At 37.6% G+C, this 22865-nt stretch overlaps 5 protein-coding genes across 6 annotated transcripts; all 5 read right to left on the bottom strand.

Moving 5' to 3' along the window:
* Positions 1-135: 135 nt before the first annotated feature.
* Positions 136-1731, bottom strand: LOC130426039 (ferritin, middle subunit-like). Its single transcript, XM_056752539.1, has 4 exons — positions 1518-1731; positions 903-1049; positions 692-817; positions 136-596 (listed from the first exon to the last, which is right to left on the bottom strand). The coding sequence occupies exons 1-4, from the start codon at positions 1620-1622 to the stop codon at positions 441-443; spliced, it is 534 nt and encodes a 177-aa protein (XP_056608517.1). The 5' UTR covers positions 1623-1731; the 3' UTR covers positions 136-440.
* A 1481-nt stretch (positions 1732-3212) lies between these two features.
* On the bottom strand, positions 3213-4479 carry LOC130426021 (ferritin, middle subunit-like). The gene is made up of 4 exons (XM_056752496.1): positions 4228-4479; positions 3903-4049; positions 3668-3793; positions 3213-3514 (listed from the first exon to the last, which is right to left on the bottom strand). The coding sequence occupies exons 1-4, from the start codon at positions 4327-4329 to the stop codon at positions 3359-3361; spliced, it is 531 nt and encodes a 176-aa protein (XP_056608474.1). The 5' UTR covers positions 4330-4479; the 3' UTR covers positions 3213-3358.
* Positions 4480-8296: 3817 nt separating this feature from the next.
* LOC130426662 (ferritin, middle subunit-like) lies at positions 8297-9626 on the bottom strand. Its single transcript, XM_056753552.1, has 4 exons — positions 9389-9626; positions 9046-9192; positions 8810-8935; positions 8297-8695 (listed from the first exon to the last, which is right to left on the bottom strand). Exons 1-4 carry the CDS (start codon positions 9488-9490, stop codon positions 8540-8542), a joined length of 531 nt encoding a protein of 176 aa, XP_056609530.1. The 5' UTR covers positions 9491-9626; the 3' UTR covers positions 8297-8539.
* Positions 9627-12013: 2387 nt separating this feature from the next.
* On the bottom strand, positions 12014-13350 carry LOC130425856 (ferritin, middle subunit-like). The gene is made up of 4 exons (XM_056752270.1): positions 13096-13350; positions 12762-12908; positions 12526-12651; positions 12014-12412 (listed from the first exon to the last, which is right to left on the bottom strand). Exons 1-4 carry the CDS (start codon positions 13195-13197, stop codon positions 12257-12259), a joined length of 531 nt encoding a protein of 176 aa, XP_056608248.1. The 5' UTR covers positions 13198-13350; the 3' UTR covers positions 12014-12256.
* Positions 13351-14096: 746 nt separating this feature from the next.
* aldh16a1 (aldehyde dehydrogenase 16 family, member A1) lies at positions 14097-22684 on the bottom strand. Of its 2 annotated transcripts, XM_056752255.1 has the most exons (17): positions 22560-22684; positions 22370-22449; positions 21649-21748; positions 21432-21558; positions 21189-21346; positions 21001-21078; positions 19990-20336; positions 19571-19723; positions 19320-19476; positions 19107-19182; positions 18190-18295; positions 17594-17724; positions 17339-17506; positions 17017-17221; positions 16736-16921; positions 16428-16553; positions 14097-14690 (listed from the first exon to the last, which is right to left on the bottom strand). In XM_056752255.1, the coding sequence occupies exons 2-17, from the start codon at positions 22409-22411 to the stop codon at positions 14514-14516; spliced, it is 2337 nt and encodes a 778-aa protein (XP_056608233.1). In that variant the 5' UTR covers positions 22412-22449; positions 22560-22684; the 3' UTR covers positions 14097-14513. The 2 variants fall into 2 exon arrangements, with proteins under 2 accessions (XP_056608233.1, XP_056608232.1); XM_056752254.1 differs by having other exon boundaries at positions 22370-22591.
* Positions 22685-22865: the final 181 nt, after the last annotated feature.

The raw sequence follows: 22865 nt of genomic DNA, 5'->3' as shown, positions 1-22865 counted from the left end.
ATTATGTTTTTTAAAACAACTTTATTACAACAACTTTAAAATAATCCTTGTCTGGGAGACCACCCCACATAGTTTAAATGTTTATTTAATGAGAGAATATAGTGTGTGCTACAGTAGTGGGCTAGTTGTCTGTATTATTAATGTTCTGAAAGTAGTTTTATTAAGTGAGTCTCATGCTGTTGTCAATATTTTAGTAAAACGAGTGTGAAACTATAATTCTAATAGGACAGCCAAGTCAATCCAGCCCAAAATGTTTATTCGTCAAATCCTCCAATTATTTAACAGGTAAGCATCTGCTTAATGACTATCACAGGTTAAATAATATCACTCTATGGTACACTTTCAACCTCTCAAACTTTCGAGCTATTTGATAACATGATGAAATGTTATTACAGTATAGATGGGCCGTTTTCAGCATGCAGATGAACTGAGGTCATGATTTAGTTCTCTCCATCCAGGGTCTGCTTGTCAAACAGGTACTCTGCCATCCTTTTGTTTCCGGCATCCATCTTCGAAAGGTTGGTGATGTGGTCGCCAAGCTTCTTGATGCTTTTAACCTGCTCATCCAGGTAGTGAGTTTCCAGAAAGTCACACAGCTGTAAGATAAGAAAACAGGATCTGCTTTAAAGTGCTATTTAAATGGACACGTAAACCAAATATTATTCTTAAAATCATGATACTAAAAACTCACATGAGGATCACCCTTCTCAGAGGCGACTTTATGGAGATCCAGCAGAGCCTGGTTGACGTTCTTCTCCAGCTGCAGAGCGCACTGCATAGCAATAAGTCCATTGCCCCATGCATCACGCTCAGGCTTCTGGAGAGCAGAGACAAAGAGAGCAGTGAGCATTTTCAAATCAACTGAACAGCCCCCTCATTTGAGTCAGCATAGTTCATAGCACCTTAATGTCCTGAAGGACTATGCGTCCGCCCCTTTTGTTCTGGAAGGACATTAGTTTCTCAGCATGCTTGCGCTCTTCCTCGCTGTTCTCCTTAAAGTACTTCGAAAACCCAGGAAGGGCGACATCATCCCGTTTGAAGTAGTAAGCCTGTTGGGTACAAAATCAAAGGATGATTTAAATTATCACCAGAAGGTTGCCTCAGTGTAAACAGTTATTCTAACTAAGAAGAGTTGGTTGACCGTCCGACAATATTTCTGAATGATAAGGAAGGCATGTACTATTTAAACATCATCATATAAGGGATCATTGATCCAGTATTGAAAATTATTATCCCATGTTGATCAAAATCTGTCTATCATGGATTAAAGATTCAATTAAAGTGAATAGTGAGTCTCTAACATTTTGTCTATAAGTAAAAAAAGACTTCTTTAAAGAATCATCACAGTCATGTATCAATGAAGAGAAATCTTTGTACAAAGAGGTAATGTCCTCTGTTGCATTTTCTTTTTCTGACTGAAAATACTTTAAATTCCCTTAAAGTCCATTTTGAATTAACAGTTTGGCCAAATGCATCGATGTATAATAATGCAAGCAAATGTGAAAAACGATACTTGCCATTGAAGTGTAAGTGTATGAAGCGTAAAGCTCCAAGTTCATCATTTTGTTGATCAAGCCCTCACAGTCGCAGTCGTAGTTCTGGCGAATCTGAGAAGTCTCCATTTCAGCTGGTTTTATGATCAAAACGTTGATAGAAAATAAATAACTCAAATCGGATTTGAAAAGATCGAGGCTCTGAGTTCCGTTCAATCACTGTTGAAGCAAGAACCTCTTCAAATTATCCCGATGGTGTGAAATAACAGGTGCGCTTGTGTCTTATATGTCCAACATGACGCGGCAGTGAAACAGAACCCAACCAATCAGAAAAAATGAGCTAAATAATGATATGACAAGGCAGTTTCAAAGACAGCGAAGACTAGATCAAGTTCATGGATGCTGTTTACTTTTTCATTATTAAGTAGCCTAGTATGTTGTGTCCAACAACATCCTAAATTCAATAATCCTGAAGGGTGCTTCCATGAAAGTCGCCATCCGTTCATTCTCCCCTTTTCACAAAGGAATGAAGTGAGCTCTCTAACTTAAAGGTTCATTAAGCCTGAAATGTAATAAGGTTCCTGATGTTTTCAAGCTTTCCAGAACAATAGACATGAACAACACCACAGAGACACATGAGAGGGAGCAGTGTGACTGTGCTGCTACCAAAAGTCAGTCCTTTAGCAGGAGCTTTCAATTGACATCAATACAGAAGATACAGTTTCTCTGTATGTATTTACACAATTGTGTAAATATTGTGGATTTATCGCCTCAGATATTGCAAGCTAAAAGTAGAAGGCTGAAGTTTGCTAAAAAATATTATGTGTTTTGTTTGTTTATGACCCTTAAGCATTAATATTGAAGGAAAAGGCTTTACATGTAAATACATTTTGGAATGTTAAGAAGCCATTGAACAGCAAACAACATTGGACAACTCTGCAACAACCTGTTATTCTGGTACGTGTGCGTATAGTGAGCTCTGTTTTACATTAGGTGAGTGCCTTTGGATCCAAAGGTGAAGTCAGGTGACGGTGACTAAGCATTTTTGTAATTGCACACGAAACCTCATGTGTCGGTTACAACATGTGCTGCAATACAAGCTAACGCTGAGCTGTATCTATGACTGAGCGTTTTCTCATTTGCCTCCCATCATGGAATACAGGGATATGTTTGCAACACATGATGAAATGAAAGGAAGTTACTGACATCCTCAGTCCCTATTCACTTTCTTTGTATGGGAAAAAAAACCAGTGACCAGTGACTAAGGCTTTCTGTCCATAATATCTTGTATTTCCCACAGACAAAAGATATGAGAGATAGGGGTCTTGAGAATGACGAATAATAAGCTATTTGCATATCTCCCAAAATCAGAAATTAGATGAGGTACTTATGGTTCGTTTTTTATCTTTAAAGCAAAAGCATGTTCACTATTCATTGTCCATTCTTACCAGGTGAATGCACATGTGAAGTTCTGTTTAGTGTTTTATCAACCCTTGTTGCTCCCATCTAAATATTTTCTTTCAATGCTGTAACTCAGGGTTACATAAGAAAAAACATCTTGTGTGTGTCATTTTGTTGCAGTTACCCAGTATTGATATTTTGAGTCGAGGAGCAGAATTCTTATTAGATATGCAGACCAGGCCATTGGTAGTCAAAGTTTATCATCCCTTGTTTAAAGTAACTTATTTCAAATTGAAAATAAAGAGACAATCCAGTAAATTCAGCTAAAATGTTTATTCATCAAGTATTCTTAAATTCATCATGAAATATTGGATGAGTTAGAAATGCATCAAATTATAACATGAAACTTGATGGTAGCTGCTCAAACATTGCTTGATGATTTAAGAACATGTTCAGGTCATGATTTAGTTCTCTCCATCCAGGGTGTGCTTGTCAAACAGGTACTCTGCCAGTCTGTTGTTTCCAGCATCCATCTTTGAAAGGTTGGTGATGTGGTCACCAATCTTCTTAATGCTCTCAACTTGCTCATTCAGGTAGTGAGTCTCCAGAAAGTCACACAGCTGTTTGATAAGAAAAAAACATTTAAAATGGACAACAGACTTCTAAAAACTGAACAAATCATAATAAACACTGATGCCAATAACATGTTACTTGTATGTTGTCTTGGTTTTATTCAGAGATGAGTCTGAACATGTCTGGAGAAAATAACTCACATGAGGATCTTTCTTGTCAGAAGCGACTTTATGGAGATCCAGCAGAGCCTGGTTGACGTTCTTCTCCAGCTGCAGAGCGCACTGCATAGCAACCAGACCATTGCCCCACTCATCACGCTCAGGCTTCTGGTGAGGAAGATAAACATAGAATTTCAGGTCAGAGGTTATTTCATAACAACAAACCAGGAGCTTTAAGTATAGAGCAACATTTAAGATCAAACACATATATATGCACCCTTATGTCCTGAAGGACAATGCGTCCACCCCTCTTGTTCTGAAACTCCAAGAATTTCTCTGCATGCTCGCGCTCCTCCTCACTGTTCTTCTTGAAGAACTTTGCAAAACCACGAAGGGCGACATCATCCCGTTCAAAGTAATGAGCCTGAAGAAAACAATCAAAAGATGAGAAAAAATTGGACAGCAGTTACCCATCATCTACTCTGATTTTAAACACCAGTAAAGTGAAATAGATGCACATGCATTGTTAAAAATTGTGAAATATAATTCTGCAAAGAGAGACAGCAGTCATCATACATACATTAAAGAGAAGTAAAACTTACCATTGAGGTATAAGTGTATGAAGCATAAAGCTCCAAATTCACCATCTTGTTGATCTTAGCCTCGCAGTCGCTGTCGTAGTTCTGGCGAACCTGAGAATCCATTTCTGCTGAACTTTTTTGATTGTTTTATTATCAAAATTGTAAAAAATAAATATGAAATGCAACGTTCTCCAAAGAAAATTCCAACAAGTCCAAAGTTCCGTTCAATCACTGTTGAAGCTAGAACCTCTTCAGATTTTCCCAAAGATGTGAAACGACAGGTGTGTGCTTGTCTTATATACAGTATGCTCACAGCATGACTCATGAAAGTGGAAAAGAGCTCAGCCAATGAAAATCATGATAACACAGTCCAATGGGTAAAACCAAAGCAAGATCACGTTTCCTGGATGGCTCTGTTTTCCTTGTTCATAAATAATAGCAAAGTGATTCCAATGGGAACTGTGCTGTCATCATGATCATGACTCATGAATTTAGATGTAAAATGTGAAACATGATAAATCCCAAAGACAAACACATTAGTTTTGTTGTTATTTTGAATGTATCATCAAAAAGCATGTACTGAATCTCACAAGATTATAGCAAATACCATAAAGTAAACTGAAGTGTTAGTTTAAAGTTAACATTGAATCAAGGATGAAGTGAAACTATTGTTTTGAGTTTTGTATAATACCGGTTCTCACTGTATTTACAATGATCATAGATGTATACCATATCATTAAATATATCATTTTCAGCAGAGACAAAAGATTTTGCAACATTGGCTTTCACAATAGATCACATGTATTCTGACGTGCCCTGTGACTTTTTCATTTTTATGACTGTTCCATTAATGGAAAACTACATAAAAAAGGTAAATGTTTTCAGGTTTCATGTGAGGTATATCAAAATATAACATTTTTATAACTTCATGATTGGATTGATTTAGTAATAATGATTTTGTTCACAATGACAAGGCCTGTTTATACCATTATACAAACACTGTAGTTGTCAGCAGTAAATGTAAATGTACACTACAAAATATTTTCCATATTCCATGAAAGTCGCCATCTATTCATTCTCCCCTTTTCACAAAGGAATGAAGTGAGCTCTCTAACTTTAAGGTTCATTAAGCCTGAAATGTAATAAGGTTCCTGATGTTTTCAAGCTTTCCAGAACAATAGATATGAACAACACCACAGAGACACATGAGAGGGAGCAGTGTGACTGTGCTGCTACCAAAAGTCAGTCCTTTAGCAGGAGCTTTCAATTGACATCAATACAGAAGATACAGTTTCTCTGTATGACAACATACCAGAACATAATTGGAAATGTATTTATATAATTGGATAGGATATATTGCCTCAGATATTGCAAGCTAAAAGTAGAAGGCTGAAGTTTGCTATAAAATATATTATGTGTTTTGTTTGTTTATGACCCTTAAGCATTAATATTGAAGGAAAAGGCTTTACATGTAAATACATTTTGGAATGTTAAGAAGCCATTGAACAGCAAACATCATTGGACAACTCTGCAACAACCTGTTATTCTAGTACGTGTACGAATAGTGAGCTCTGTTTTACATTAGGTGAGTGCCTTTGGATCCAATGGTGAAGTCAGGTGACGGTGACTAAGCATTTCTGAAATTGCACACGAAACCTCATGTGTCGGTTACAACATGTGCTGCAATACAAGCTAACGCTGAGCTGTATCTATGACTGAGCGTTTTCTCATTTGCCTCCCATCATGGAATACAGGTATGTTTGTAACATGATCATCAAAAAGCATGCACTGAATCTCACTATATTATCCACATGATAGTTAATAGCTAATATAATACTGTAATTTATAGTGAACATTGAACCAATTTCAAGGTATAATTATTGTTTTGCATCTGTATATCATTGGTTTTTAATCCATTCACATTAATGTCACGCAATAGTTTACATTTGAAGCAGGAAATGTAAATATACACCACCTGCTCTTGTACTGAGACTCATTATACTAAATGTTTTAATATTAAACGTATGGACATTTGAAACTAGATCAGCTCCAGAGGCTTTTTTTCACTTGTGTATATCTTCCATTGCAATGCCTTTATCATCCACTTATTTTGTTTACAAAACATTGACTTACACATACATTTTACATATGAAGAGTTTGTTTCCAAAATTAGATAACTCAGTTTTTAGGACTCATTGCATAGCCTGGAAGTATTATGAAAGGACTGCTCTAGGAAGGATGTATCCTCCTGATATAGAAATCCCAAATGATTGTGAGTATTTTAAGGATGCTAAGAACACACTTTACACATCACTTAAAAAAAGTCTGAAAGAATGATGTGCAACGAAGGCTGCTCAATACTTAAAATAATGATTATTCACGTCCTTTCTCCTCAATCCTCTAGCCCAGAGTTCCTCAAATCTTACCCTGGAGGGCCGGAGCACTGCAGAGTTTAGCTCCAACCCTGATCAAACTTGCACACCTGTGACTTTCTAGCGATACTGAACAGCTTGATTAGCTTGCTCAGGTGTGTTTGATCAGGGCTGGAGCAAAACTCTGCAGTGCTCCGGCCCTCCAGGGTAAGATTTGAGGAACCCTGCCCGTCCTCTGGAAATGAATCAAGTTCAGCCATATCTCATTTCTCTTAATGTACCACACTGAGGTGAGATTGAGGAAGCTTTCCGAGAAGACATGAGTTAAGATACATAGTTGTCCTTTGCATCCTAAGGGGGTGCAGCTATGACACAAGGAAATGAGTGAGGAGATACAAAGATTCACAAATATGAAAAGCATTTGTATGCTGCCTTTCAAGAATTCTATAATTACATTAACATTTACATTTAGTCATTTGGCAGACGCTTTTATCCAAAGCGACTTACAGTGCACTTATTACAGGGACAATAAAGTGTCTTGCTCAAGGACACACTGGTGGTGGCTGCTGGGATCGAACCAGCATCCTTTGATTTACCAGTTCATTGGTTTAACCCACTAGACCACCATCTCACAAATTAAAATTGCCTTCAATGGCGCTTTATATAAAGTAATGTAACGCAGCCTTTTGTTTGAAGATCCATAACTGGCCAGTTACCTCATCTTAACTCAATCCAGAAAGTCTTTTATGTGCTAAATTGAATAAAAAAAAACTAGCTAAGTGGAAAACAACTGTTTTTGAGAATTGTTTAAATAACATTAATCAGCAACAGTTCTAAGTGTCAGGGCTGGGAGTGGATCATGAAAACAAGTGAAAATTGAGAGACAAGGGAACCGATTGAGCTCATATGGAAATAACTGTTAGACAACAGAAATTTGCTCACCAGCATATTATACCCCTTTGAACATCTAAACCAAAGTTTAGGAACAGAATCTAAACAGCTGAACCCACTTGTGATAAACAAGCAAACAGTGAGGCTTTGCAAACCACTTATTTGACAATGTGATACACAATTTATTACTATTAGTGCTAAAGAGCATTAAGGCAGAGATTTTAAAGTTTCTAAAAGTGAACACACAAATTTCCGCTGGTTTTATTTGAGACCAAATGAAAATATTCAGACCATTTCATCAATTCATGTTTTTAAGAGCTTGCCAGGATGCCTCAGAAATCAATTTCTTGGGTTTGTTCGTACCATGTGGGTTGGGGGGATATGCTGTTGAACGGATCTATTTTTTTGTGGTTTACATCAAGAGCTGATAAGTTTCACCACTTTTAAGTTCTTACAGTGCATTGTTTTAAACTGTCCCAAAGGGGTTTATAAGTTACGAGGCTTTTGTTTCAATTCTTTGAAGTTTAAGTGGACTTAATACACTTGCACGAAACATGTATTGTTTTTTCAGAATTATACTCTACATTAAGTGGTTCACATAAATGTAACTTCATTAATTAATTTGTAGCATACCAATCTATTGTGTTAGTTATGTTCCGTGACTTGCCTCAAGTTAAATAACTTCTGCTCCAAGGTCAGTCACAAGGTGGGTAACAACAATAACTTCCTCATTTAACATCCCTAATGTTTACATTTCTGAAAAGAACAATTTGTTTCCAGTAATCGAAGACTCCAGTTCTTAAAATTGAAGAAATCTGACAAGTCAGTCCAGCCAAAAATGTTTATTGAACTTCAGTGTTTAAATTAGTGTACATTCAGCAATGCAAGGCTTGACAATCACAAGATGACCAATCGGAGCAAGCAGCAAAACTGCATCTTTCTATTGACATTGAGCTTTTGTTAAGATTGTAATCTCCTAGATTTGAAAATGCTGCGCGATAAACATTTCTTGATTTTAGAATAAACTAAAAATAAGAATTTGCAGCAAGCAGATGAACTGCGGCCATCGTTTAGCTCTTTCCATCCAGTGTGTGCTTGTCAAACAGGTACTCTGCCATTCTGTTGTTTCCAGCATCCATCTTTGAAAGGTTGGTGATGTGGTCACCAATCTTCTTAATGCTCTCAACTTGCTCATTCAGGTAGTGAGTCTCCAAGAAGTCACAAAGCTGTTGGGCAAGAAAACATATAATTCCATTAATAACCCAAACGTCAACTGACAGCCCCAGTTTTGTTGGGTGGATAGGATATTGCACATTTGAATAAAGATCTTGAGAACTTACATGAGGATCACCCTTCTCAGAGGAGACTTTATGGAGATCCAGCAGAGCCTGGTTAACAGTCTTCTCTAGCTTTAGGGCGCACTGCATGGCAACCAGACCATTGTCCCACTCATCACGCTCAGGTTTCTCCAAAGAGAGACCAACACATGAGTTAACGCCATACTTCATACCAAACAATGAGCCCTTAAACAATACTCTATTTCCATCTTTCCAATCAATATGTTGGTTATTGTTACCTTTAGGTCCTGAAGGACAATGCGTCCACCCCTCTTGTTCTGAAACTCCAAGAATTTCTCTGCATGCTCACGCTCCTCCTCACTGTTCTCTTTGAAGAACTTGGCAAAACCACGAAGGGCGACATCATCCCGGTCAAAATAATGAGCCTGAAGAAAAAACAAAAGATGAGAACATGACTTAACACGTTCAACGCGTTTCATGCCACATTCGCGACGCAGCACAAAATCCAAGCGTAAACAATGACTCCATATGAGGTGGGACCGTTTTGTAAACAATAAAGTAAACGATGCTTAAAAAACACGTTCAAAATATACATTTAGAGAGTATGAAGCAATAACTTACCATTGATGTGTACGTGTATGAAGCGTAAAGCTCCAAATTCACCATCTTGTTGATCTTAGCCTCGCAGTCGCTGTCGTAGTTCTGGCGAACCTGAGAATCCATTTCTGCTGAACTTTTTTGATTTTTTTAATATCAAAATTGTAAAAAATAAATATGAAATGCAACGTTCTCCAAAGAAAATTCCAACAAGTCCAAAGTTCCGTTCAATCACTGTTGAAGCTAGAACCTCTTCAGATTTTCCCAAAGATGTGAAACGACAGGTGTGTGCTTGTCTTATATACAGTATGCTCACAGCATGACTCATGAAAGTGGAAAAGAGCTCAGCCAATGAAAATCATGATAACACAGTCCAATGGGTAAAACCAAAGCAAGATCACGTTTCCTGGATGGCTCTGTTTTCTTTGACATAAATAATAGCAAAGTGATTCCAATGGGAACTGTGCTGTCATCATGATCAGGACTCTGTCTTTGGGATTTCAAATGTTTCACATTATACATCTAAATTCAAACACATTAGTTTTGTTGTTATTTTGAATGTATCATCAGAAAGCATGTACTGAATCTCACAAGATTATCCACATGATAGTTAATAGCTAATACAACACTGTCATTTATAGGGAACATTGAAGAAATATTGAGGTATAATTATTGTTTTGCATCTGTATATCATTGGATTTTAAATCCATTCACATTAATGTCACACAATAGTTTACATTTGAATAGATGTATGTATTCTGACCTGTGATTTTTACTTTTTATTATTTTTGTTTTGAAATATGAAATAGATTTAATCCAAATCATTAAGTTCACAATAACAAGGCATGTTTATACCATTACATAACACTGGTTGTCAGCAGGAAATGTAAATATACACCACCTGCTCTTGTACTGTGACGCTGTGACTCAGCATTCTCTCATTTTACTAAATGTTTTAATATGAAGCATATGAACATTTGAAACTAGATCAGCTCCAAAAGGTTTTTTTTCCCTTGTGTATATTTTCAATCACAATGCCTTTATCATCCACTTATTTTTTTTTCAAAACATTGACTCACACATACACATACAGATGACAATTTTACAAATGAAGAGTTTATTTCCAAATTTTGATAAGTCAGTTTTTAGGACTCATATCCTGATAGATTCGGGATTTCTCCTGATATAGAAATCCCAAATTATTGTGAGTATTTTAAGGATGCTAAGAACACACTTTACACATCCCTTAAAAAAAGTCTGAATGAATGATGTGCAACGAAGGCTGCTCAATACTTAAAATAATGATTATTCACTTCCTTTCTCCTCAATCCTCTAGCCCGTCCTCTGGAAATGAATCAAGTTCAGCCATATCTCATTTCTCTAACTGTACCACACTGAGGTGAGGAATGAGGAAGCTTTCCGAGAAGACATGAGTTAAGATACATAGTTGTTTAACTCCTTTGCATCCTAAGGGGGTGCAGCTATGACACAAGGAAATGAGTGAGGTGATACAACAAGGATTCACAAATATGAAAAGCATTTGTAGGCTGCCTTGCAAGAATTCTATAATTAAAATTGCCTTCAATGGCGCTTTATATAAAGTAATGTAACGCAACCATTTGTTTGAAGATCCATAAATGGCCAGTTACCTCATCTTAACTCAATCCAGAATGTCTTGTATGTGCTAAATTGAATAAAAAAAACTAGCTAAGTGGAAAACAACTGCTTTTGAGAATTGTTTAAATAACATTAATCAGCAACAGTTCTAAGTGTCAGGGCTGGGAGTGGATCATGGAAACAAGTGAAAATTGAGAGACAAGGGAACCAATTGAGCTCATATGGAAATAACTGTTAGACAACAGAAATTTGCTCACCAGCATATTATACCCCTTTGAACATCTAAACCAAAGTTTAGGAACAGAATCTAAACAGCTGAACCCACTTGTGATAAACAAGCAAACAGTGAGGCTTTGCAAACCACTTTTTTGACAATGCGATACACAATTTATTACTATTAGTGCTAAAGAGCATTAAGGCAGAGATTTTAAAGTTTCTAAAAGTGAACACACAAATTTCCGCTGGTTTTATTTGAGACCAAATGAAAATATTCAGACCATTTCATCAATTCATGTTTTTAAGAGCTTGCCAGGATGCCTCAGAAATCAATTTCTTGGGTTTGTTCGTACCATGTGGATTGGGGGGATATGCTGTTGAACAGATCTATTTTTTTGTGGTTTACATCAAGAGCTGATAAGTTTCACCACTTTTAAGTTCTTACAGTGCACTGTTTTAAACTGTCCCAAAGGAGTTTATAAGTTACGAGGCTTTTGCTTCAATTCTTTCAAGTTTAAGTGGACTTGATACACTTGCACGAAACATGTATTGTTTTTTAGAATTATACTCTACATTAAGTGGTTCACATAAATGTAACTTCATTAATTAATTGTAGCATACCAATCTATTGTGTTAGTTATGTTCCTGTGACTTGCCTCAAGATAAATAACTTCTGCTCCAAGGTCAGTCACGAGGTGGGTAACAACAATAACTTCCTCATTTAACATCCCTAATGTTTACATTTCTGAAAAGAACAATTTGTTTCCAGTAATCGAAGACTCCAGTTCTTAAAATTGAAGAAATCTGACAAGTCAGTCCAGCCAAAAATGTTTATTGAACTTCAGTGTTTAAATTAGTGTACATTCAGCAATGCAAGGCTTGACAATCACAAGATGACCAATCGGAGCAAGCAGCAAAACTGCATCTTTCTATTGACATTGAGCTTTTGTTAAGATTGTAATCTCCTAGATTTGAAAAGGCTGCGCGATAAACATTTCTTGATTTTAGAATAAACTAAAAATAAGAATTTGCAGCAAGCAGATGAACTGCGGCCATCGTTTAGCTCTTTCCATCCAGGGTGTGCTTGTCAAACAGGTACTCTGCCATTCTGTTGTTTCCAGCATCCATCTTTGAAAGGTTGGTGATGTGGTCACCAATCTTCTTAATGCTCTCAACTTGCTCATTCAGGTAGTGAGTCTCCAAGAAGTCACAAAGCTGTTGGCCAAGAAAACATATAATTCCATTAATAACCCAAACGTCAACTGACAGCCCCAGTTTTGGGAGGTGATAGGATATTACACATTTGAATAAAGATCTTGAGAACTTACATGAGGATCACACTTCTCAGAGGAGACTTTATGGAGATCCAGCAGAGCCTGGTTAACAGTCTTCTCTAGCTTTAGGGCGCACTGCATGGCAACCAGACCATTGTCCCACTCATCACGCTCAGGTTTCTGCAAAGAGAGACCAACACATGAGTTAACGCCATACTTCATACCAAACAATGAGCCCTTAAACAATACTCTATTTCCATCTTTCCAATCAATATGTTGGTTATTGTTACCTTTAGGTCCTGAAGGACAATGCGTCCACCCCTCTTGTTCTGAAACTCCAAGAATTTCTCTGCATGCTCACGCTCCTCCTCACTGTTCTCTTTGAAGAACTTGGCAAAACCACGAAGGGCGACATCATCCCGGTCAAAATAATGAGCCTGAAGAAAAAACAAAAGATGAGAACATGACTTAACACGTTTAACGCGTTTCATGCCACATTCGCGACGCAGCACAAAATCCAAGCGTAAACAATGACTCCATATGAGGTGGGACCGTTTTGTAAACAATAAAGTAAACGATGCTTAAAAAACATATACATTTAGAGAGTATTAAGCAATAACTTACCATTGAGGTGTAAGTGTATGAAGCGTAAAGCTCCAAATTCACCATCTTGTTGATCAAAGCCTCGCATTCGCGGTCGTAGTTTTGGCGAACCTGAGAATCCATTTCGGCGGATGTTTATCTTTTTGTTATCAAAACTGGTAAAAAATGATAAATATATATAAATGAGAAACGCGAAACGAAATTCGTAGAGAGGTCGAAGTTCCGTTCAAACACTGTTGAAGCAAGAAACTCCTTGTATCTTCCCGAAGCCGCTGTAAAATGGAGGGTGCGCGTCCGTCTTATATACGCTCACAACGTGCCACGTCTGAGGAGAGCTCAGCCAATCAGAAAGCAAATGAGAGACACGACAGATGAGACTCCGCGTCAACAAAGAAAAACGTTTCCTAGATTTCCCCCACACAATCAAACTATATCGTTTTAATTTCATCGTTAGGTTTTCCTAAATGTAGATTAAATCCAGTAAATCCGATTTTACAAACGAATTGAAAATGTTTAGGAGACATGCTCATTTTTTATTATGCAAACATCTGTGCTACATTGTATTTTCCCCCATTAACTATTTAAGGAAAGTGAATGACATGTGTTTTTATCACAACAATGCGACGTTGTTTATTCCAACGAATCCAGTTTCATGACATTATTATTTTCTGACATTTCAAATCCATGTTACCAGTTTTGGTCAGCATTTACCCGACTTTATAGTGCCTATACAACAAAGAATATTTGACATGGTATATGTCAAGGGGGAGAATTGTAAAACATTTAATTCATATAATACTGAATGAAACTAAGCTTTGGACCGAGTGCAAAGGTAATAAGTCAGATGACAATGACTGAGCATTTTTGTACCCGGAAACTGCATACAAACCTCACCCTGTCAGCAATCATGGGACCTGATACTGCATAGCTGTGTCATTGTGACACAGCATTATACCCAGTTTATTTCCTATGCTTTATGACGCATCTATCCGTCTATCTGTACTACAGTAAATAGAAATTGCTTCACTCACAAAATCTTCAGCTTTATATATTTGACAGGACAGCATTTCAAAAAAGAAATCACAATTATTTTAATTACAGTAAAATTCCTGCATTTTCTATAACAATAGAATTCTGAAATTACCTGCATTACGTAACAGCAGTGTTTAACATATTTTAATATTGACAGATAATTGATCAAACTTGATATATTGCTATATTGTAAAAAAAGTTAGTTTTTGTTTCCAGAGTCTCTAAGGCAATGTGTCATGATGATAACAAATAAAAGGATCATCATCTTTCCCATACTGTAAATAAGTTTTACATCACTTGGTGTCCCTATTTACTGGGTTATTGGCCTTGTGCAGAATCTTGAAAGAACCCACTACAACCATTACACCCACTTTGGGGAAATACTTGTCATTTAGTAAATAAGTGCTTTAGGCCGTGGGGATCCATACACTCTTCCAGACAACAGCCCTCCTCCAAAGCTCTTCTTGATGAGAGGGATTTGAGCTGGTCCAGTCTCGGCCTCCTTTTTCCTGCTCCTCACATTCACAGTGCAGCCACAGGCGTTTAAGAGGACAGGCACATGAGTATTGGAGGAACTGACAGCCCTGACCAAGAGAAGTGAAAGAATCTATGAAAGTCATGTTCACATTAGTGCTGACCGAGCAATTTTCCCTGCCTATGTCAGCAAAATGACCTGTATGCAGGCTGGGGATTAACTAAATACATGTAATTTCGTTACATACATAAAATACAAATTTTGAGTAACTGTATTTCATTAATAACTTATAAATGGGCTGTAATCAAATTACAGTTACATGCATTAAAGTATTATCAAATTATTTGGAATTTAATGTCATTTATTTTCCTTATACATTAATATAAATTGTAACAGGCAATAAATGTAAACAGCAATCTGTGATTCTCTGATAATCTGCAAAAGTATCCTACACTACAGGTATGCTCATAGATTTCATACTTCTGGCCAAATATGCAAAATTTGAATAATCTGGTTCATATAATTTGCAAAGTAATTTTTTTAGGTAATTGTTACGTTTTGTCTCACAGTTTTAACTTTTTCCTTACAATTGTGTGTTTATATCTCTGAATATTATGACTTCTTTTATTAGAATTGTGAGACATGCATTTACAATTGTGGGCTATAATGTCCGATGAAGGAAAACGGTAAACCGATGTTTAAAATAATATGCAGAGGAAAGTCAAGTCCTCTATTTGGTGATCCCTTTGTTTTATGTACATTATAAGTATTCTAAAGTATTTAGATTTAGGGTTCATATATGCCATGTTTGGTTCGATTACACTCTGTTTTTGTAAGTGTGAACGCTGCCACCCAGACCCTGGTGCGCACCAAACAAGCAGACAGAGACCGCTGAAAAGATAGGTCTCGGTCCACTTTCATACCAACTCTGGCACAGTTTGATTGAAATATGAACGTAACAGCGTCTATGTGAACAGGACTAAATCCCTTTTTGGTCCGGACCAAAATAACCGAACTATAAATATGAACGCAGCCTTACTTAAAATATTTGTGTAATCTAAAAAAATATGTTGCATATTACTTTTTAAAGCATGTATTTTGTAATCTGTAGTGAAATACATTTTAACGCTTTCACCGCCATTGACAAGTTATCTCGTCATTTAAAAAAATACGCTTCCCCGCCAAAGACAAGTTATTACGGCAATCAGTGTTTGTACTGTTGTACAGGAGGTGGCGCTGTTACACATACCCCTGGGAAAAAGTACAGTATCCCAGAACCTAGAACGTACATGTTTTAGCGGTTTTTAATGATTGCAACTTTTTTTAAAAAGGCTGGTGTGGAATGAGTTAAAAGTAACCATCCCAGCCCTGCCTGTACACTTATAAAGCTGCACAGGAAAGTAACAAAATAAAATGTGCCTGCCTAACAAATTATACACAGGTACACCATTCTTCCTTTTCTGACAGACTGATATCATCAACATGACGATGGCAAGAACTAGTACAAGTTAGTAGTTTACATTAATGGAGCACTCAAAAAGTTTATCTAAATTATGTTGGTCAATATGTTTTTCTAAAGTGCTTTTGAAACAAAATGCAGAATCTGTTAGTGAAGATAATATTCACCAAAAAGTGTGCAGCACTAGGGTGGGTTACGGAGATAAAGCAACCAGAAGTTTGACTAGTCATGTGATCTCACCACGTCAACTTCACGTAAAACAAAACATCATTTATTCAAATTAAAACATACCCATGTCCCCTTCTGAAGTGTAAAAAATTGCACCTAAAATATTCAATTGTACCTAATTATTACACCTACTAGTCTGTTCAAACAAAAAACCCTCACCTCTATACTTCCCCAGTACCAAATGCTTTGAATGACACTGTGGTTGGCAAGTGCATGGGTCAGCTTATCCCTGTCCCCAGTTATTATACTGACCAGACCTCCTGGAAGATCAGAGTTCTGCAGCACCTTTGAACAAAGAGCGGAGGTTGATGTTACAAACATAATACATTTAAATAGATAATAATTTGCAAAACATAACAACATTATAAAATACATCTTAGTATAACAGTGTCCAAATTGTTTCCTGCAAGCAACTGAATCAAATACATAACGTACATTTGATAAGCAAGGATCTGAACTTGGCAAACCTGAATAAATGAAAGAGCCGGAAGAGGGTATTTTTCACTTGGCACCATAACAACAGCATTACCCATGGCAACCGCTGCCCCCAGCAGGGACACCAAAGATAGGATCGGTTTGGAACTGGGAAGAACCACACCCACTACACCTAAGGCCTCAGGAGTTGACAGGGCAGAACCAGACTGCGGCAGGAACTATAAAGAGAGGATGAAACATATTCTGAAGTCAGATGAATCAAACAGTCATGAAAACACTGAAACACCAATCATTAAAATCTGTATGGTCTTACTGGAATTCCACCCCCCTCCTTATCACAGCGTGCAGCCCAATCAGAAAGCCTGGAGATGCTAAGCTCCACCTCTTTATTCGCCTCTTCCAATGAGATGCCAGTTTGAGTCTGGATTGACGCAGCAATTTCCAGTCTCTTCTTCTCCAGGAGGTCAGTAAGTGAGTAAAGGGACTGAGAGCGTGCAGCAGGACTCTTCTTCATCCACCTGCATAAAAAGCAAGGAGCAACAGTAAACAACAATCAGGAAGGGGAGTGTGAATCAGGGTTATGCTATGTTTGGCCTGTATTTTCAGTCGAAAAGCAACTTTCTATATAAGCTTACCCTGGCTGGACCTTAATGGCGGCCTCTACTGCATTACGGACATCTTTTCTGCCTCCGTCTGGGCAGTGAGCCAACACAGTGCCCTCAGGGCCCAACACCGACCTGGTGCAGCCGGAGTCAGCTTTACGCAACTGACCACCCACTAACTGCGAGTAAAACCGAGGTACACTGCAAGAGAGACCTAGATTTAGTAAACAAGTCAGTCAATTAACCTCTAAAACATTGTACACAAGACATGGCGGATAAAACCCCCACCTGGAGGGATCAAATCCTTCAGGTATCAGGAATTTAGATGCTGCAGAACCAAATTCATCATAGTTTATTGAGGTGGGAGTGCAGCGTGGAAGGGTGGGGGAGAGAGCGGGACGCAGGAACTGATACAGTCCCTAAAGAGGAACAGAGAGTTAGTCAGACATGAAACATTTAACCAACTATCAACCTGAACAAGATCAGAAACAAATGTTTATACAATGAAGCTAATCCTTTTAAAGCTAGAATAGGCAAAATTTTTGTTATCCTGGTTGAAATCAACTAAAGTAGTCTGAATATGAATGCAATGATAGGATGCCTGTCGAATCCTACTGTAGCATAAATGACACATCATCAGCATGTTCATAAGCCTATGTTTACACATTGTATTCATTATTCTTGTAACGTCATATGACGTGTCATGTGCATATTGTCTACCCAGTGAACGAGATATAAAAATAATACATTCCACCGATTTGCAACGATTTTCAACTTTCCCCTCTTCTGCTTTCAAATGTAGCTTGCTATTGCTTTGATACTCCCTTCCCTAGCTTTAACACACACCAATAAACAAGCAGTCATGTAGTATTTGTATAATGTACCTCTTTGCCCCCATCAGTGCAGTTTCCACTCTCCTTCCGTCCACACAGAGGCAGTGCAGGATCCATTACAGAATGACAGTTTATCCACACAGAACCTACAGACAAACTGTGGATACAAACAAAATGTGATGCAAAAATACGAGATAATGGAGGTAAATAAAACAAGACATCCTTAAAGCAACACGTTGTAGTTTTTCTACCTTAAAATAATTTCTCTAAAATAATTTCAGTGGTAGAACAACTCTTAAGCGGACAAATTCAAAAAAAATTGTAATGTTTTAACAAGACTTTAATAGTTGTTTTGCTTATAGTCAATGTCTCATCAATGAAAATTGTAAAAAGTGCTTTATAAATAAAGTGAGTTGAGCTTATACAGCAACATTACTTGCAACACTGGTAACAGACAATTGTGCATCTCAACAACATGGGGTTGAGTTAGCAAAAGTTTTATAGTGTTGCTTTAAAGGAACGGTTCACCCAAAAAATGTAACATTTTATCATCATTTACCAACCCTTAGGTTGTTCCAAATCTGAATAAATTGATGCACAAAGAGAAAGATATTTAGAAGAATGCTTGTAACCAAACAGTTCTTGGCCACCAATGGCTAGAATAGTAGAAAAAATGCTTTACATTAAATAATGTTTTATAAATGCTTTATGAATCTTTTTGTTATGTTGAACACAAACAGATATTTATGAAAAATGTAGGCAAGCAAACAGTTCTGGGGCACTTTTGTTTACCATTTTAATTATTTCCTTCTATGGTAGTCAAGTGTGGCCAAGAACTGTTTGGTAACAAGCATTCTTCCAAATGTCTTTTATAATGTCTTTTTACTAGGGTGAGTAAATGACAGAACTTTGGGGGTGGGGGGGGGTGGGAGTGAACTGTATCATTAAATGCATGTCACAACATGTACCTTTTGGCAGACTCCAGAGCCAGAGTCAAGTCTTCAGTCCAAATAGAGGCAGCTTGACCATGAACGCTGTGGTTTCCTGCACACGACCAAACATTGCAAAGGAAAGAACATGTACAGTCAGTTTCAAACATCCACGCTGAAACTTTCAAAATATAGTAAATATTGTTCATTAGATTGAATAAATGAGTTGTTTTTCTATGAGTTCAGCCGCACCGATAGTAACTCCCTCAGTGGAGCTCCTGAAGGATATGAGGGGCAGCACAGGTCCTGGAGAAGGTGAAATCACAGTGTCACTGGAGGGAGCCAGACCACACAGTACAGTAGGAGGGTACAGACCACCAGCAGGAGGAGGAGGACATGACTGAATCAGCTACAATATAAAGTGCAATAAAACGACAAACTATTAGTGCTAGAAAAATACCTGCAGTTAGACCACATACATCCTAAAATAAATATCTACTCACTTTTGCCCCCTGCTGCTGGGCCCCCTGAACTGCTGCATCTATAAGCTTTCTGTCAGCATTGGAGGGAACACACTTCATTGCAGCCATTCTTAACCTCAGCCTGGCCACAACACTGTCAAAAACTGATTCTTGTACATACAGCACCCACTGACACTGGAGAATGAAAAAAAGAGAGAATTATTGTCAAATTATCTGTTCTACAAAAACATGAATCTTCACTGCAGTTGTTTTCTGTGGACCACCACCGCACTCTAGTGGACTCTGGAAGTACTACAGGGGAACATTTATATACAAGGAAATCTTTTCTGTCATGTTCCATTGTTAAAACAATTAAGAAACATATTGAATGATTCATTTGATTGTGGTGTTACACAGGAGTTAAAGTCTGAAACTTCTGCTTCACCATAACGTTTTCTTACATCTTTTTTCTTTCTGAAAGCCAATTCCATCGCACCGTCCACAGCACTGTCCAAGTCTGCAGATTCAAAGATGATAAAAGGACACACAGAGCTGGTTGAGAAAGAAAAGGTCATGGGGAGTCCGCAGCCAGCTGCTGATTTAGCCAGATCCTCTCCTGTATCTTTACATCCGCTGTAGGTCAAGTAGTTCACATGTGGATTCTGAGCCACTTTGACACCCAGCGATGCTTTACTGCCCGTCACCACATTCAACACTCCAGCAGGAATCCCTGCCTCCATAAACAGCTGAGCCAAGAGAAGGGCAGGAAGAGAGGTGGACCTTCCAGGTAACACAATAACAGCATTACCTAAACAAGACACATTGACAGTAAAAGTAAGACCATTTTAAGCAGAGTAATTATACAGCTCTTAAAGGAATAGAACATTCTGTCATCATTTACTAGCCCTGTTGTCATTTTAAACCTGTGTGATTTTCTCTCTTCGGGAAACACCAGTCCATTTATTTTTCAAATGTTCGTAACCAAAGTTATTCCCCATTGACTTATTGTATGGACACAAAGCCAATGCGAGTCAATGGGGTCCAATGATTTTCTTTTTCTAACATTATTCAAAATATCTTATTTTGTGTTCTTCAGAAGAAAATGTCATACAAGTATGAAATTACAAGAGGTTTTGCAAATAATGACAGAATTAAAATATGTGGGTGAACGATCACTTATGTACGATTATATTCAAATATACCTAAGGTAAAAAACACAATTCCATAGCATCAAACAATATCTGCTAATATTATATTACAATCAAACTGGCCATATTGTACAGTATGTGAAGTAATTAAGATTCTTGTAGAACCTCCGTGCAAAAGCAATATCACATTAACACAAAAGCTATTTTATAGTCATTTGGTCATTTTTTAAGCTTTGGGGAATACATGAAACTCTTCTGGAAGCATAAAATTGACAACATTAATATGTCTGAACTGCATGTTATAAGATGGACAGAGAGACTCACCCATAGCTAGAGCTGGTAAAACCTTTAGCAAAAGAGAATACACAGAGCAGTCATCCGAGACAACCACTGCCACAATACCTGGTGATAGATATTATATCAAGACTTAAAAACATACTTCCATTCACTTAAATTAAACACTTCCTTTTCCTTTATAGTTTACTATCTCAAATAAATCATCCCGCACATACCTCGAGGGGTCCACGCGGGCATGAGTGTGTCTCTGAGCTGGGCCCAGCTGGTATAGTACTGGGCCAGTCTTATCAGTGTGGCAAGAGAAGTGGGAGACTGTGAGAGCTCACAAAGCTCAGATACACACTGACTGTGTCTTTGGAGAACACCCGCTGACCTGGAGCACACACATACACCAATGAAAACCTGACTCATGTGATGTATATCGTGATGGGTACAATTTTGACATGCAGATATAGTACCGGCGTAAGACTTTGGCCCTTTGGTAACAGCTCAGTTCACTCCAGGTTTTAAACCCTGCAGATGCAGAAGACGCAACTGATGCAACATCCTGATCTGTAGCACAAACGATGCTGCATATGACCTCGGCTGTAAAAAGAGAGGAGAGCAGAAGATCTTTATCATTGCATGCAAGACTGGACCCTAGATAAAATGTCAGAAGAAGTATTTTATGCTTACCTTTGGAATCTGTGACATTGTACATCTGCCTTTCCGCAGGACAGTCAAATTTCCCATCAGCAAAGAAGCCAAGGGTGCGAGAATGCTTCTCTAACCAGGACTGAAGAGAAATGGGATGGGATAAGATAGTACTTAAGATCAAAACTAAAAAACAAACAAATAATTTGCCAACACAACCCTGGATTCCATCTAAAAATGTTTGCATTTACAAATTATAATGCAGGTTGAAAATAAAAGTGTCTTTCATGACACATCTCCATGTTAATATACAAAACATTATTTATGCTACAGTACATAAAACTCATTTTAGCTTCCACCAAAGACTATGTTTGATTTGAGTAAACACAAGCTGTTCCACCTATCAGAAAGAACCAATAGAATGGTTTGTAAAAGGTGAAAGGTTGCAGTAGATGATTCATAGAAATGATTCTCACAAAGTAAAGAACATGACCAGCCATTTTCTGTACTTTGCTCAAAGAATTCATGCAGAATGCACATGCATTAAGACAGTCCATCATCACAAACAAATTAACAGGACCACCGACCACTTGTCACATGCTTTTCTCGTGAACAACAGTCACATTTATCCTAATGTAGTGTCACATGCAAAACAATTTGGACACCCATTGGTTGAAAAGGTGCGTTAAACTGCCAAATCTTGAAATTATTAAGCTAAAATGTAACTACTGTTTTTCAAACCACTCAATAAAAAGTACTTCACCTGTGCTGTTGCATAACTCGTGCTGGATGATCCATATTCCATATTCTGAAAGATGTCGTGCACAGTCTTAGTAGAAATACCTGCCATAACAATTGAAGCAATGTATAATATCCAAACGCAACTGCACTGTTTTAAACTCGCTAATATTGAAGTAAATACTACTAATTAAAAAAAAGGACCCAACGTGGACCTTCACGTTCAAGCAGATATTTCTTCCTGCGTTGAAATTGACGTCATAACTAAACTCCTCCTTCAAACCGTTCCCTTATACGATTGGACAGACGCAGCAGGGACGCCCGTCACTCACAAAAAAACGAATAGCACTTATAGTTCGTAAAGTTGAAAACAAAGTAGCTCAAAAAGGATCGAAGTTTCGTATTTGCAACATGGTCAAATAAAAAACAATTCACACCATGGACTCGATAAACTATGGGACTGTGACCTTTTAGTACAGTATACTCGCTCGTATCAACACTGCGTAAAAAATGTGCAGAAT

Source organism: Triplophysa dalaica, chromosome 7 (genome assembly GCF_015846415.1).
Source record: "Triplophysa dalaica isolate WHDGS20190420 chromosome 7, ASM1584641v1, whole genome shotgun sequence".
NCBI lineage: Eukaryota > Metazoa > Chordata > Actinopteri > Cypriniformes > Nemacheilidae > Triplophysa > Triplophysa dalaica.
The sequence above is the reverse complement of the archived record's forward strand: the minus strand, read 5'-3'. Positions and strand labels throughout refer to the sequence as shown.